A 13,355-nucleotide genomic window follows, 5' to 3' on the forward strand; every position below is an offset into this window, starting at 1 on the left:
ACATTTATGCACCGAACACAGGAGCACCTACATACATCAAGCAAATATTGATGGACATCAAAGAAGAGACTGACAGTAATACAGCCACAGTAGGGGACTTTAACACCCTATTGACATCAATGGATAGACCTTCCAGAAAAAAAAAATTAACAAGGAAACAGTGGTGTTAAGTGACACATTAGAGTAGATGGAGTTTTTTTTTATTTTTATTTTTTTAGATGGAGTTATTGATATTTTGAGAGCCTTATACTGCAAAACTGCAGGATATAAGTGGATAGATCTTCCAGACAGAAAGTCAACAAGAAAACAGCAGCCTTAAACAACACACTGCACCAGAGAGACCTGACTGATACTTTCATAGCACCCCCAACAGCAGAATATACATTCCTTTCAAGTGCACAGAGAACCTGTATTATTTACAACAGCCAAGATAAGGGAGCAACCTAAGTGCTCATTAATGAATGACTGAATAAAGAAGATGTGGTGAATATATACAAGGGAATATTACTCAGCCATGAAAAGGATGTAATATTACCATTACCATTTGTGATAGCATGGAAGGACTTAGAGGGTAATATACTAAGTGAAATAAGTCAGTCAGAGAAAAAAAAGTACCATAGATTTCATTTATATATGGAATCCAAAAAACAGAATAAACAAATTGGAAACAGACTCATAGATGCAGAGAAAAAATTGATAGTTGGCAGATAAGAGGGAAGTTTAAGAGCCAGGTGAAAATGATAAAGGGATTAAGTATAGACTGGTAGTCATAAGACAGTCCCAGAGATACAGAGTACTTCACAGGAAATATCATTGGTAATACTGTAAGCATTATGTATGGTATTGGGTGGGTACTAAACTCATTAAGGGAATCACTTCATAAATTATATAAATGCTAACCATTATGCTGTATACCTGTATCTAATACAAAATACTGATACCAACTATAACTGAGAAATTTTTTTAATAATAAAAAAGATACACAAGGTGGGTCTGTCTGATCAGGACTGGTTCCTAAGAGCAAAAGCTTCTCAATTCTAAAATATAGAAGGAAACAAAGAAGGAAAGCCACTCCTATAAGGATCACACAACAAATATGTATAGGGATGAATTGTGAATAACTAATGGACACATCATCAGATTTAATGTTTACATTTTCTGCCAGAAAGTCTGTGCTGGAATTATGAACCATTATCTTTCAGACTGAAATCAGCCTGAAAAAATACCCTAGGAGCATGAACCAGTCTTCTGACCAGTCCTGCTTTTGATTAAAAGATTCTATAGCTTAAGATATTTCTGGGACCGTTTCCAGGAACAGACACATAATTAGCAATGACTGACTACTCATGGCCAACAATAATTCTGGTCTCCCAATCTTTATAATAGATGTAGCAGGTGCTAATTTGAGGGCAAAAAGGGACATCTCTGATTTTCTACCAATAAAAGTCAAATCCAGGCTTACATACTTTAAATATTAACTGAAACCTAGAATTACTCTGTTGTTATAGAAAATAAAGTCTATCTTATAAAAAAATTGAGCTGGCCTAAGATGGTGGTTCCTTTTCAAACTTAACAACCTACTAAATTTTAAGTTACTAGTTCAAGGCACTATGCTTGGTACTGAAAAGCAAGGAAACAAATGAGCTATGCTCCAGTCCTTGGAATTGAGAAGCCGGTGCATGCATCTGGGAGTGCACGTACAGATTTTTCTGGAAGAGAAGGTGGTGTGGATACTACCAGAATTAAGCCCAACTGGCAATACAACAGAAGTGTAAACAAAGCCTTAGAAACACTGAGAGAAATCAGGGCACTTGGAAAGCAGCAACCCAGAAGAGGGACTATGTGAGACAGGCTTCAAGGGGCAAAAGCACTTGAGCAGGCAGAGTCCAGGACGGATCTGTGTCAGGGAGGACAGAAAAGGGTGTTTATGTTGTAAGAACTTCAAACAAACAGTTCAGATAGGCTTAATGAACTTTCAGTTGCTCCACAATTTCAATAGTTCATCCTACATGCAAGTTTTCAGATAAACCAGAAAAGATTAAGATACAATGACAACAACAAAAATGGTTCAAGTGGTTCACAGGCGTCAGCAGTAACCACTAGAGAGTCAGCTACCAAGAGAGTCAGCCACCCCTGCAAGGCACTGAGCAGCTGGACACTTGCCCCATTCTGGCATCTTGGCCACCACAGGAAGTCAGGAGCATTCACTCTCGGTGTTGGAACTGGTGGTTACAATGCGGGGCCAAGAAAGCAGCAGCTGATGCAGGGTTCAATGTCCTGCAGAAACCCAAAACCAGCAAGGTTCCAACCAGTATAAAATATCCCAGACCATGGGGCAAGAGCCAAAGAGTAAAGCATGCAACATTTTCTTTTCAAAAAGAATATTGTTTTACATATATGCTCCTGCTGAAAAAGTTTATTGACAGACCATGAATTAAGAAGAGTATTTTCACAACTGACACTTATCACAGTAGCTTTTGCAAGAAGAATGCTCAACACTTACCAAATTAAACATAAATCTAAGCAGGGCCACAAAATGCATGATGTTTTCCCACCCACTATTACACTGGCAATAATGTTACTTGGCATGAAATTATGATGAGCAATACACCCAGTACACGATTGCTCAGCACCACTTCACAGAATGGGCAAGGGGGTGCACGTGGAGAAAAGCGTCAGGGACTAGGCCAGACAAAAGGAGCTACTGCTCACCAGGCTGCTCCCAGTCACGGGCGGTGTTTCCAGTGGCACACCTGCCCTCTTGTAGTGTCCCAATTGGGCAGAGGACATAACAGCCATTGTTATGCACACTCTCATGGCAACAGGTAAATGAGATCGTGCCCATCACAGGACTCTAAACCAGAAAGCACTGCACAAAAGATTAAACTCATTGTTTTCCAGCTGATTTCCTATCCCAACACCTCTGTCTCCTCTAATTCCCTCCCAGGGCACAGCTGTGAATGCAGCTCAACACAAAATCGTAAATTTACTTAAAACATTATGAGAGTTTTTTGCGATTACATGTCTCAATGTACTTAATATGTAGCCCAAGACAACTCTTCTTCTGCCAGTGCGGCCCAAACATGCCGAAAGGTCGGACAACCCTGTAACACAATCTGATCTATCAGCACATCTGTAAGGCCCCAAAGCACGTCCCCCATGCCCCGTTTTCCCACCAGTCTTGCTTCTGGTCTGAAGACCACCACTCCTGCAGGCGCCACGCCCTGGCCTCGCTGCCCCCCTGCTCTCTCAGACCCTCCTGTCCACACACACAGCCACAGCAATCCGCTGCACATCTAACCCAAATGCCTCACTCCCGATTCCCACGGCCTCCCTTCCTTCTAGGGAGAACCTCACCTCCCATCCTGCCAGGCAGGCCCTCCATGGCAGGCCCCTTAGAGACTTCACCTGCCATCAGCAGCCCTGCAGCTGCCGGGGTTCCCAGCTGCTCCTTGAACACCTAGAAATCACAGCCCTAACCGGGGACCCTTCAATCACCTGGTTCCTCTTTCCAGAGCAGCCAAGAACTTAGTACTGCTCACTCCCTCGTTTAATTCTCTTCTCCTCCACCACCACTGCCACCCGCAGGCCCTCCCACCTCACCCTCCATGACAGGGTGCATCTTGCCTCATTACTCACAACCTAACTCTGCTCTTCTTGTGGCCCCAAGTTCCAAAATCACATCACTTATTTACTTGTTTACTTGTCTGCTGGAATATAACATCACGGGGCCAGGACTCTTCCATTCCCATAAATAATTACATCTGAGTTATCAGCAAAGAGCCAGGGCTCAATTAAAAATTTGCCTGAGGAATAGCACACATAGTTTTCACATCCACTTCGGGTTACCTGTCCCAGAAAACAGCAGCATGCCCATCAATAACTCCAATGCTATGAGCAAAACGGACTGTGTGAATGGCCTCAAAGGTCTGACATACCTTGGAATTCGAGGTGGACTCCAGGAAACAGAGTCTGTTGCCAAATCCTTCAGCTGCCAGACACAGCTTCTGCTGCTCCTTGTGGGCGGCCGCCGTGCACTGCAGCACCACCTCATCATCCTGCAGGGACAAGAGGGGACACCATGAGACCGAAGGACAGGACGAGTCTGAACCCGATCTACGAGAACGCACTGGTGCATTTCAAACACCAGAGAAAAATGCCGGAACAACTGTCAAAAAAAAAAAAAAAAGCCCCACAGAATTGATTCACAGAGCTCATTTCCTTACAAAAAAGAAAAGTAATGGGGGAGGGGTGCGGTGAGCGGTTGCTGCCATCCAAGGCAATCAACCATTTTCTCGCCATCAACACTGATCCCCAGAGGCAGCCTGCATGTGAAATACGACTCCCACAGCAGCACTCCTTCACAGTCTCAGCCATCGAAAGCACCAAGGAATTATCTGACATAGTCCTAAGACATTAAGAACCATCCAGAGCGGAACAGACTCTAACAGCCCATACGCACACGTCGTTGCAGAAGTAATGCAGGAACACAGGCAGTAACAGGACTCCGGGTTTGGAGGGCCAGGAAAGTCATCTTTGCTACCACACATTGGCCCTGATCTTAACTGTAATAATCCTAGTTGCTCAGAAACTTACAGAGAGCCCTGGCCAGGTGGCACAGTGGGCCGGAACATCACCCTTACATCAAAAGGTTGAAGGTTCAATCCCCAGCCAGGGCATGTACCTAGTTCATGGGTTCGGTCCCAGGTCAGGGCACATACAGGAGGCAACCAGTCAATGTTTCTCTCTCACATCAATGTTTCTCGGCCTCTGTCCATTCCTCTCTCTTGAAAATCAACAAACATATCCTCAGGTGAGGATTTAAAAAATGGACAGATGATTTTTTAGTTCAATCCTCTGAAATCCGGTTACAATCAGTTAATTCAGCAGGACTACAGGAAAACTTTAGTGGGAAAGATGGTAGGTGGTGACAGCCCTGGCGGCCTGAGCAGGGACGCTGGATCAGCAGCAGCTGGACCCCCATCACCAGGCCTGCTGAGCAGGTCAGATGACCTTGCCAACACAGACTCTCCAAAATCAGGAGGTGCACTCTACATGGCGACTGATGTGCCCGAGGCACTGAATGGACACCAAGTGGGAGACACCACTATCATTTTTAACAAAGCATCTCACTTTAACAGATTCTAAGTGGCAAATTCCCAAAAAGTCAAACCATTTATATTTTGACATTTCAACCTCCAAGAAACAGGACATTTAACAGAGTAGAGAAAGAATGACCATATTTACTGACCCTCTCACTTGAATCGGGGGAGAAAAGGACACAGAAGTACATCCAAGAAGCCTCCACCGTGGCAGCAGAATGGAGGTGATGAGCTATGATAAATACTTGCAAGCAGAAAGCAAGCTTCTTTGGTTAACCAGAAGAATATATCCATTGGAAAAGTGTAGCTCTAATTTGCATTTGAAACCCATATCATGCATTTGCTGTATTTCCCCCAAGGCCGCAGCAGCGCCTGACAGCGAGCTTATAGCAGCAGTCACAGGCAAAGGCAAATCCCTCAGCAATTACCTCCCAGCTCTCCCGCCAGGTGCTCGATCATTTCCAGTGCACATTCCATCGTTACATTAAAAAAGTCATTCAGTTTAAAAATTGCATTATCTTCACATGATGAGTACAACTGAATATTACTTCATGTTCAGCGAGGGTGTAATAAAAAATAATGAGGTCGTTTGTTGCAGCGTGATAACAGAGCTGCGTGGGCCCGAGGTCTCCTCCCATCTCACCTACTAGGACCATGTGTGCAAACTGCAGGCCTGCTGCCTTCAGGTGCTGGAGGCTAGCTAAATACAGTTAGTAATAAACACATTAACGTACTAATTGAAGACACTTTGGGAGTGAGAATAAGAGACTATCGCAAGGCACAAAGATGGGGAGACAGAGAGCAAGGGCACACCATAACGAAACCACGGCGTAGGCCAGTCCTGGATCTGTGTACGTACTCCTCACACAGCCCTGTAACACAAACACTGCCCACACACACAGATGGGAAAACGAGGCCCAGAGGAACTGGCCACTCACAGAAGGCTGACCACACTTCCTTCCAGGCACTGATCATTAACCTGTTCATCTATTGGGGTGCCCAAAAAGTTCGTGTGATATTTTGCCTAAGATGTCTCTAGTAGTGCTTAGTTGTCTTTAATTTCATTCAAAACAATTTGGTTAGATGATACTGTGACAGCTGTCATATCAGTGTGCATTTAAAAAACAAGTTATCAAAATCAGTGAATTTTTGTGTAGCCATTTCAATATTGAAAATGGAAGAAAACATGTGATATTTTTGGCATATTATGCTGTATTATTTCAAGAAAGGTAAAAATGCAACTGAAATGCAAAAAATGATTTGTGCAGTGTATGGAGAAGGTGCCGTGACTCATCAAACATGTCAAAAGTGGTTTGCGAAGTTTTGTGCTAGAGATTTCTCACCAATGGCACTCCGAGGTCAGGCAGACCAGTTGAAGTTGATAGCAGTCAAACTGAGACATTAACTGAGAACAATCAACGTGTTGCCTGCAGGACACAGCTGACATACTCAAAATATCCAACTCAGTGAACTTATTGGTGGAAATGAAAAATGTGTCTTCTACTTTAAGGAAAAAGCAATACTGACCTATTGGCCAACCCAGCAGATCTAACGTCCTCAGCCCTGTGTTGCTTCAAGAGGCTGGGCTGGTTTTTACTGCATTTGTCACCTGGAGAAGCCCTTCTCCATCGCTAATGTGCACCCGCCACCTGGGGTCTTGTTAAAAGGCAGATTCTGACCTGTGGGTCTTGGGTGGCCCTAAGTCTGCCCTTGTAACAGGTGCTCAGTATGAGGGAGCCAGAAGGGAACCAGAAATCATGTGGACCCCAGGCGAGAGGACAGCCATCTTTTATGAGACTTCGGAGCCATCAACAGAGTGAGTACTGAAATAAGCCCATGGACCTTGGACAGATGGGAAATGAGAGCATGTGGAGATGCTCAGATACTGGTGCACACCAACCACATACGGGAAAGAACAAATGTAATAACATGCTGAACCCCCCTATGAAGTGAATAGCCTGCTCCCTTGTGCGACGCTTCCCTCAGCCTATGCCCCCACACTGACCCCACACTGTCACGGGTACCTGGCCAGGCAGCAGTGGGTTCTGGGTAGAGAGGCCATGGCTGCCGCTTGGACCATGATTTCACAGTGGAACCCATCCTGGTGTACTTACCGGCATTTCCAGTTTGTCTGGGAGCTGTTTTTATTGACCTTTCAATAAGCAAAGGGTACCTTTTGCACAGAAAAGAAAATACACTAACCACCGATGGACCAAACCTCAACTCACAAAAACCTGCCTGCTCCCTTTAATTCACTCCTCATTCATCTCCAGGCACAATCCTCCTCCAAGCCAGAAGTGTTCTGAGAACCTTCTGACTATGTATCTGAGATCTTCTGATAAGTAGCTTTAACTCTTACTATATTCCATGTGCAGTAAATCTGGTTGTTGTCAGCAGACACTTGTGCACATAAGGATACAAACTTACACACAGACACACAAACACACAGGCACACACGCAGGATCTGTCCTCTGTTCCCAGAACAAAGACTCCACACTGTGCTAGTACTGACGGGCTCTAGAGGTGAGCACTGCTCAATGAGGAAACAGGGCAAATCTTTCTGCCTGGGTCCTAAGGCCTCTGCTGAGTCAGGCTTTGCTGCCTGGCCCTGAGGCCCAGCCTGCTCCCATTTCTTGTCCTCACTTTTCAGTGGCAGGTATATACCTGATAACCATCCTGTCAACCCACAAAAACTACAAGTGTCCTTTTGTACACTTTGCTTTTGAGCTTCTAGTTCCCCATATTCTAGTACCAAGGGCAACAAATTTTGATTCAACTCACAAGAAATCACACTCTACAACCAAAATGCTAAAAATGAATTCTGCTTATGTTCTATTATTTTACTTTTTTAAAATTTCCAGGGCTGTTGATTAATTTACTATGAATGGCTAGCACAGGGGTGTCTAAGCCACAGCCTGCAGGCCACATGTGGCCCAGGATGGCTATGAATGTGGTCCAACACAAAATTGTAAATGTGTTTAAAACCTTTTTCTTGCTCATCGGTTTTTGTTGGTGTTTGTATATTTAACGTGTAGCCCAACATGACTCTTCTTCTTCCAGTGTGGCCCAGAGACGCCACAAGGACAGTATCTTCTGTTGCTAGAAACACTTCACTTGGCACCATTCCTTATGTTAAAAAACAAAGAAACAAAATAAAACTTGAAGAAACAAAATCACTAATCTATCTTCATGGAAATTCTGGGCCAATAAATACATTATAAGAAAGAAGTATGTTAGAAGAAACTTCAGGAGCAATCAGATCAATGGCAGCACTTATGAGGGAGCAACATGCAGCTCAAGGTCACCGAGTCCTCTGGCCTCTGCCCCACCAATGCCTTTCACAGACGCCCTCGCCACCAGCCCCGTCTCTCGCCAGCATCTTCAAAACCACTGAGCAGTTTCTGTGCTGCACGCCCTTCCCAGTGGCCCTGCACCTGAGGCCGCACCTTGGACCTGAGTGTACTGCTTCCCCACTTACAACTTTTTAATGACTTCTCACTGCTCTAAGGAAAAAGACCCCAAAACCCCTTAGCCTGCAAGGCCCTGCATTGCATGGCTGGGTGTCGGGAGCAGCCTCCCCTACTCTTCCAGGCCTGCTGCACCTGCCACTGGACCCACCCCCCTCTGGCTATGACACAGTCACCATTCACAGGCCCACTCAAGGATCCTCTCCAAAGGTGAGCCCTCCTGAGCCACCAGGCCACCTCAGTGCATTTGCTCTGTGCTCCGCAGCGCACTCAGTAAATGATTACTCATAACCCACTTCATGATCACTCGCAAGACCGGGCTGTCACGCGGACAAACAAAGCTGCTTTTAGAACTGTCAAGGTAAGATCCCATTTCATTCTCGACCAAAGCTGATACTGTGGGATCCCACTGAGGGGTTTCCTGGTTATACACAGCCAGGACATAGGGGAACATGGGGAGAAAGTCACTGACCCTGTCCAGTGCACTGATGACAGATTCTAACATATTACAAGTACCCACTGCATCAACATACAGCCCAACTGAAGCACTGGGAGAAAAGCAGTCCAGTCCCACATTCTCCTCCCATTTCCACATAAACATAACAAAACTCTCATTACATGTCTTTCCACATACAATCTAAGCAAATCAAACAAACTGTACTCTTGAAAAGCAAGAAATGCTTTAGGAACTCTGGTCATTAAAAAGTCCCACACATCACACCAGGTACCTTCCTCAGACTTCACATCATGCTTGTCTTTCAAGACCTTTGTCCAGGTCTGGACTTTCCGTACCAGGCTGGGTCCCTCAGTCATGCCCTGGTCACGTTTCCACCGTTGGCTCCAACCCTAAGACCACACCATGTGCACTGTACCCTATGGCTGTCTGCTGAGCTGACCAGGTTAAACTCTATGGAAGCCAGACGTCTAAGGAATGTAAATGCTTTCGTTAGAACCTGAGGCAATCATATCACTAGTCAGTCTGGACCATAGAAAATGCTCCATAAATATAAATTGGGTTGTTTCCTCCTGTTAGATGCTCCTGTATTCTTCCTGTGACCTTACAACCCTTTAGAGCAGATACCTATCAGAGGGTGGGGGAAGGGGAGCCCGCACATTCCACGCAGTCAGCAGGGAGCAGGTAGGATGTGACTTCTGTAACAACGTGCCAGGCCTGCTACAATAGGACGACGTGGACCATAAACATCAAACAACCTCAACAGCTTCTTTCAAACACTATTCATCACTGAAGACATCACACATGCTAGAAAATCTTCTCAGAGCTGGAGATTAATCACTGAATAAATCAAAGGACCTGAACTCGTTACTAGGCTTACACTCTGGCTGGAGAAGAGAGACAATGAACAAAATCATGATAAATTAGTAAATTATATTAAAAGTGACAAGTTCTATGAAGAAAAATGGAACTGTGTGAGGAGGGTCAGGAGTACCACTGGGGTGCGGAGGCTGAAGTTCTGACAGTTGGGCCCATAGAGGGGTGACATCAGAGCAAACACCTGAGGCTGGGTGGGTCAGCCACGTGACTGTCCAAGTGGGGCAGGAGGGGACACCACCTGTTCAGGAAACTGGGCTGTCACTGCAGCTGGAGCAGAGGAGTCCTGGGGAGCGTGGTGGCCAGCGAGCTGTAGACAATGGGGGTGCCGCATCAGGAGGCGCCTTGAGCCCAGGGTGAGAACTTGGGTTTCACTGAGGGATCAGGGAGCCTCCAGGTCCTGTGCAAACACAGCCCACAGGGAGGCAAAGAAGAAACAGGGAAGACTTACGGGGGTGACCGCAGCCCCTCAGGGCACACGATGCTGACTCAGACCAGAGTGGGGGCCATGGGGAGAAGCAATCCAGTTCTGAATGTTCTGCATGTACTGAGTCCTCTTATGTTCCAGGGACTGTGATAAGGAGTCAGAAATTTATCTCACATATTCCATCATCACTTCTAACTTTTCTGCCATATGGCCAAATAAAATGTTATCTATATGATTTGGTTTTCTTATAGTAAGTATGTAGTTATCAGAGCAAACAAGTTGAGACAAATTTCAAAAAAAGGAAGTCCTTATGTTTACTCTTGCATGAAGTCTGTATTTATCCATTTAAAACACTGCAGGCAGCTCTCAACTCACACATCAGGACAAGACCATAAAATGGCTGTGCGAAGCAAGCTTTGAGAAAATTGTTTATGATTGCTCTGTGACCTTCAAAACTTTCTGTCCAAACATTTAAAATTTTTGTTTAGTATCAGTTATAAAAATACAGAAGACATGAAAAAACACTCCTCCAAAGAAGACATACAGATGGCCAATAGACATATGAAAAGATGTTCAACATCACTAATCCTCAGGGAAATGCAAATCAAAACCACAGTGAGATACCACCTCACACCTGCCACAATGGCTGTAATCAATAAGTTAACAAACAACTAGAACTGGAGAAGATGTAGAGAAAGGGGAACCCTCATGCACTGTTGGTGGGAATGCAGACTGGTGCAGCCACCATGGAAAACAGTACAGGGTTCCTCAAAAAACTAAAAATAGGCATACTGTATGATCCAGCAATTTCATTTCTGGGTATTTATCCAAAGAAAACAAAAAAACTAATTCAAAAAGATATATGCATTCCTATGGTCATCACAGCATTATTTATTACAACTAAATCATGGAAGCAACCTAGATGTCCACTGATAAACGGATAAAGAAAATGTGACGTGTGTGTGTGTGATGGAATATTACACAGCAATGAAAAAAGAATGAAATCCTGCCATTTGTGATAGCATAAATTGACCTAGAGGGTTTTATGCTAAGTGAAATAGCAGGCAGAGAAAGGTAGATACCAGATGATCTCAATTACATGTGAAATCTAAAAAAAAATCAAAATGAACAAACAAAACAAAAACAGACTCATAGAAACAAAAACCAAAGGGACAGTTACCAGAAAGAAGGGGGTGGAGGGAGGGTGAAAAAGGAAGAGAAACATAATAATATTATGATAAGTTGGCAAGGTGACAGATGATTTCTAGAGTTAGTGCAGTAATCACACTGTAAGGAATAAAAATGTCAAATCAATATATTGTACATCTGAAACTAAGAAGACTAACATAAATATTATATATACAAACTATACTTAGATAAAAAAAATTTGAGTGCAGCGAAACAAAAAAATAATAAAACAAAGATTTGTTTCATACACTATACTGCAAAACATTAGAAACATTGAGAATTTTAGAAAAGAATTTGACTATGAAGTTGAAAATATACATGCCTGCAACCTGACAACTCCATTCCTAAATAAATCTAGCAGAGAAAACCTTGTTTATTAGCATGAGAAAGTTCATCATAGCACCGAAGTCATGAGTAAGAAAGTGGTGCCAACCTCGGCATTCAGTGGAAGAGTCCTGAAGATGAAAAGATTATTGAATTATGTAGTCTTAATTTTCACATATCTAAACAGGATTTACAGACTACCTAGAAATGTTTTCCAATCTTTACAACAGTATCCTTGAATCCACCACCTACTTAATATTCACAGCAGAAAGAAAATTAATTTATGAGTATGTTTATATTTAAATTTCATTTACATATTTCAATCCCCCCCCTTCAGTTAAGAAATTTGAGATGATTCCAATAAAGAGTATATAAAAAAGCATTTTGACATCTGAGAGTCAATGGAAAGCCAACTGCCACTGAACAGATATCTCAGACATAAACTTTGAGTATTTCATAGGCTCTGTATAGGAAGGGATTCATGAAGAAATTAAACACGGTGACTTGTAAGAGCCAAAACTACTTCCTGAGAAGTACTGTGAATTCTCCCCAGCCACCACCAAAGGGCTGATGAAGGAGAGGTGGGCAGTGCAGGCTCCCAGGTTCCTTCTGAGGTTCCACCCAGCTCTCAGGATCCCAAATATCTGGAATCTTATTATCTGCAAAATCACATCTGCAGGAGAAAAGACACAGAAGCAGGAAGGAGACTTGATTCTTGCTGAAAAATAAAGGGATTTACTCTGAGGTTGGGGTTACTTCAGGATATTCTAGAACCAAAATGTTGGAAGCCATAATGATCAGGAAAAGGAAAACCCACAGCCTTTCCTGTGAGTTCCTGGTGGTCATGACCTAGCACTTCAGGTCTGCGTGCCCAGTCCTGACCACAGGCCTGTTTATTGTGTGTGTCCCCAACAAACGCTTCCTGACTGAATTCAAAACCTGTCCCTCTGAGCAAGTATGAATATGTATAAAGTCATCTAAATACAGAATTAACTCCAAATGGTGTGCATGCAACATAAAAGTAGGCAAAGACAGAGTTGAAGCACAACCCATCACATTCAATCAAGAAAGAAGAGGCAGCATTCAGTTTTTCATTTTAAATTGTTTCCTGTGCTGTACACCTGGGAAGGCTTGACTCCCTGGTGGTCTGATAAGAGCAAAGACTCAGAGGATGGCAGGATCAGCCTTCCCAGAGGGTGGGGGCAGACCTTCGGGGGGAAGGCAGTAGGAGTCCAGCATGCCCAGGGTGAAGCGACTTCCTCTGGGCAGCTGGAAGGGTCTGGGGGCCCAGAGGATGGAGCAGAAAGCTAGTGTCCCTACAAATATCAGACAGCTTATCCAGAGTTTCCTCTAAAAAAACTTTTTAAAAGTTCCTAGTTCTGTGGTATTTTCCAGTAATTATCTTAGTGGGAGAATGCCTCACAGAACTGTCCACCTGTGCAGCAGGGTGCATGTGCAAGCTGCTATGCGGGGGTCAGAGAGAAGCTCCCCTGGGCTCCCAGGGCATCACGAACCCT

General features: G+C 44.0%; 1 protein-coding gene across 6 annotated transcripts in view; it reads right to left on the reverse strand.

Moving 5' to 3' along the window:
• The window catches only part of RYR2 (ryanodine receptor 2), a 540,637-nt gene that overhangs the window by 399,397 nt on the left and 127,885 nt on the right, over positions 1 to 13,355 (reverse strand). For all 6 annotated transcript variants that reach the window (XM_045860807.1, XM_045860777.1, XM_045860769.1 and 3 more), the window contains exon 2: positions 3,939 to 4,058. In XM_045860807.1, coding sequence (XP_045716763.1) covers positions 3,939 to 4,058 — 120 coding nt within the window. The remainder of the gene's footprint in view (positions 1 to 3,938; positions 4,059 to 13,355) is intronic.

This window comes from Phyllostomus hastatus, unplaced genomic scaffold (assembly GCF_019186645.2).
Source record: "Phyllostomus hastatus isolate PE091 unplaced genomic scaffold, TTU_PhHast_1.1 phas_contig_148, whole genome shotgun sequence".
NCBI classification, from domain to species: Eukaryota; Metazoa; Chordata; class Mammalia; order Chiroptera; family Phyllostomidae; genus Phyllostomus; species Phyllostomus hastatus.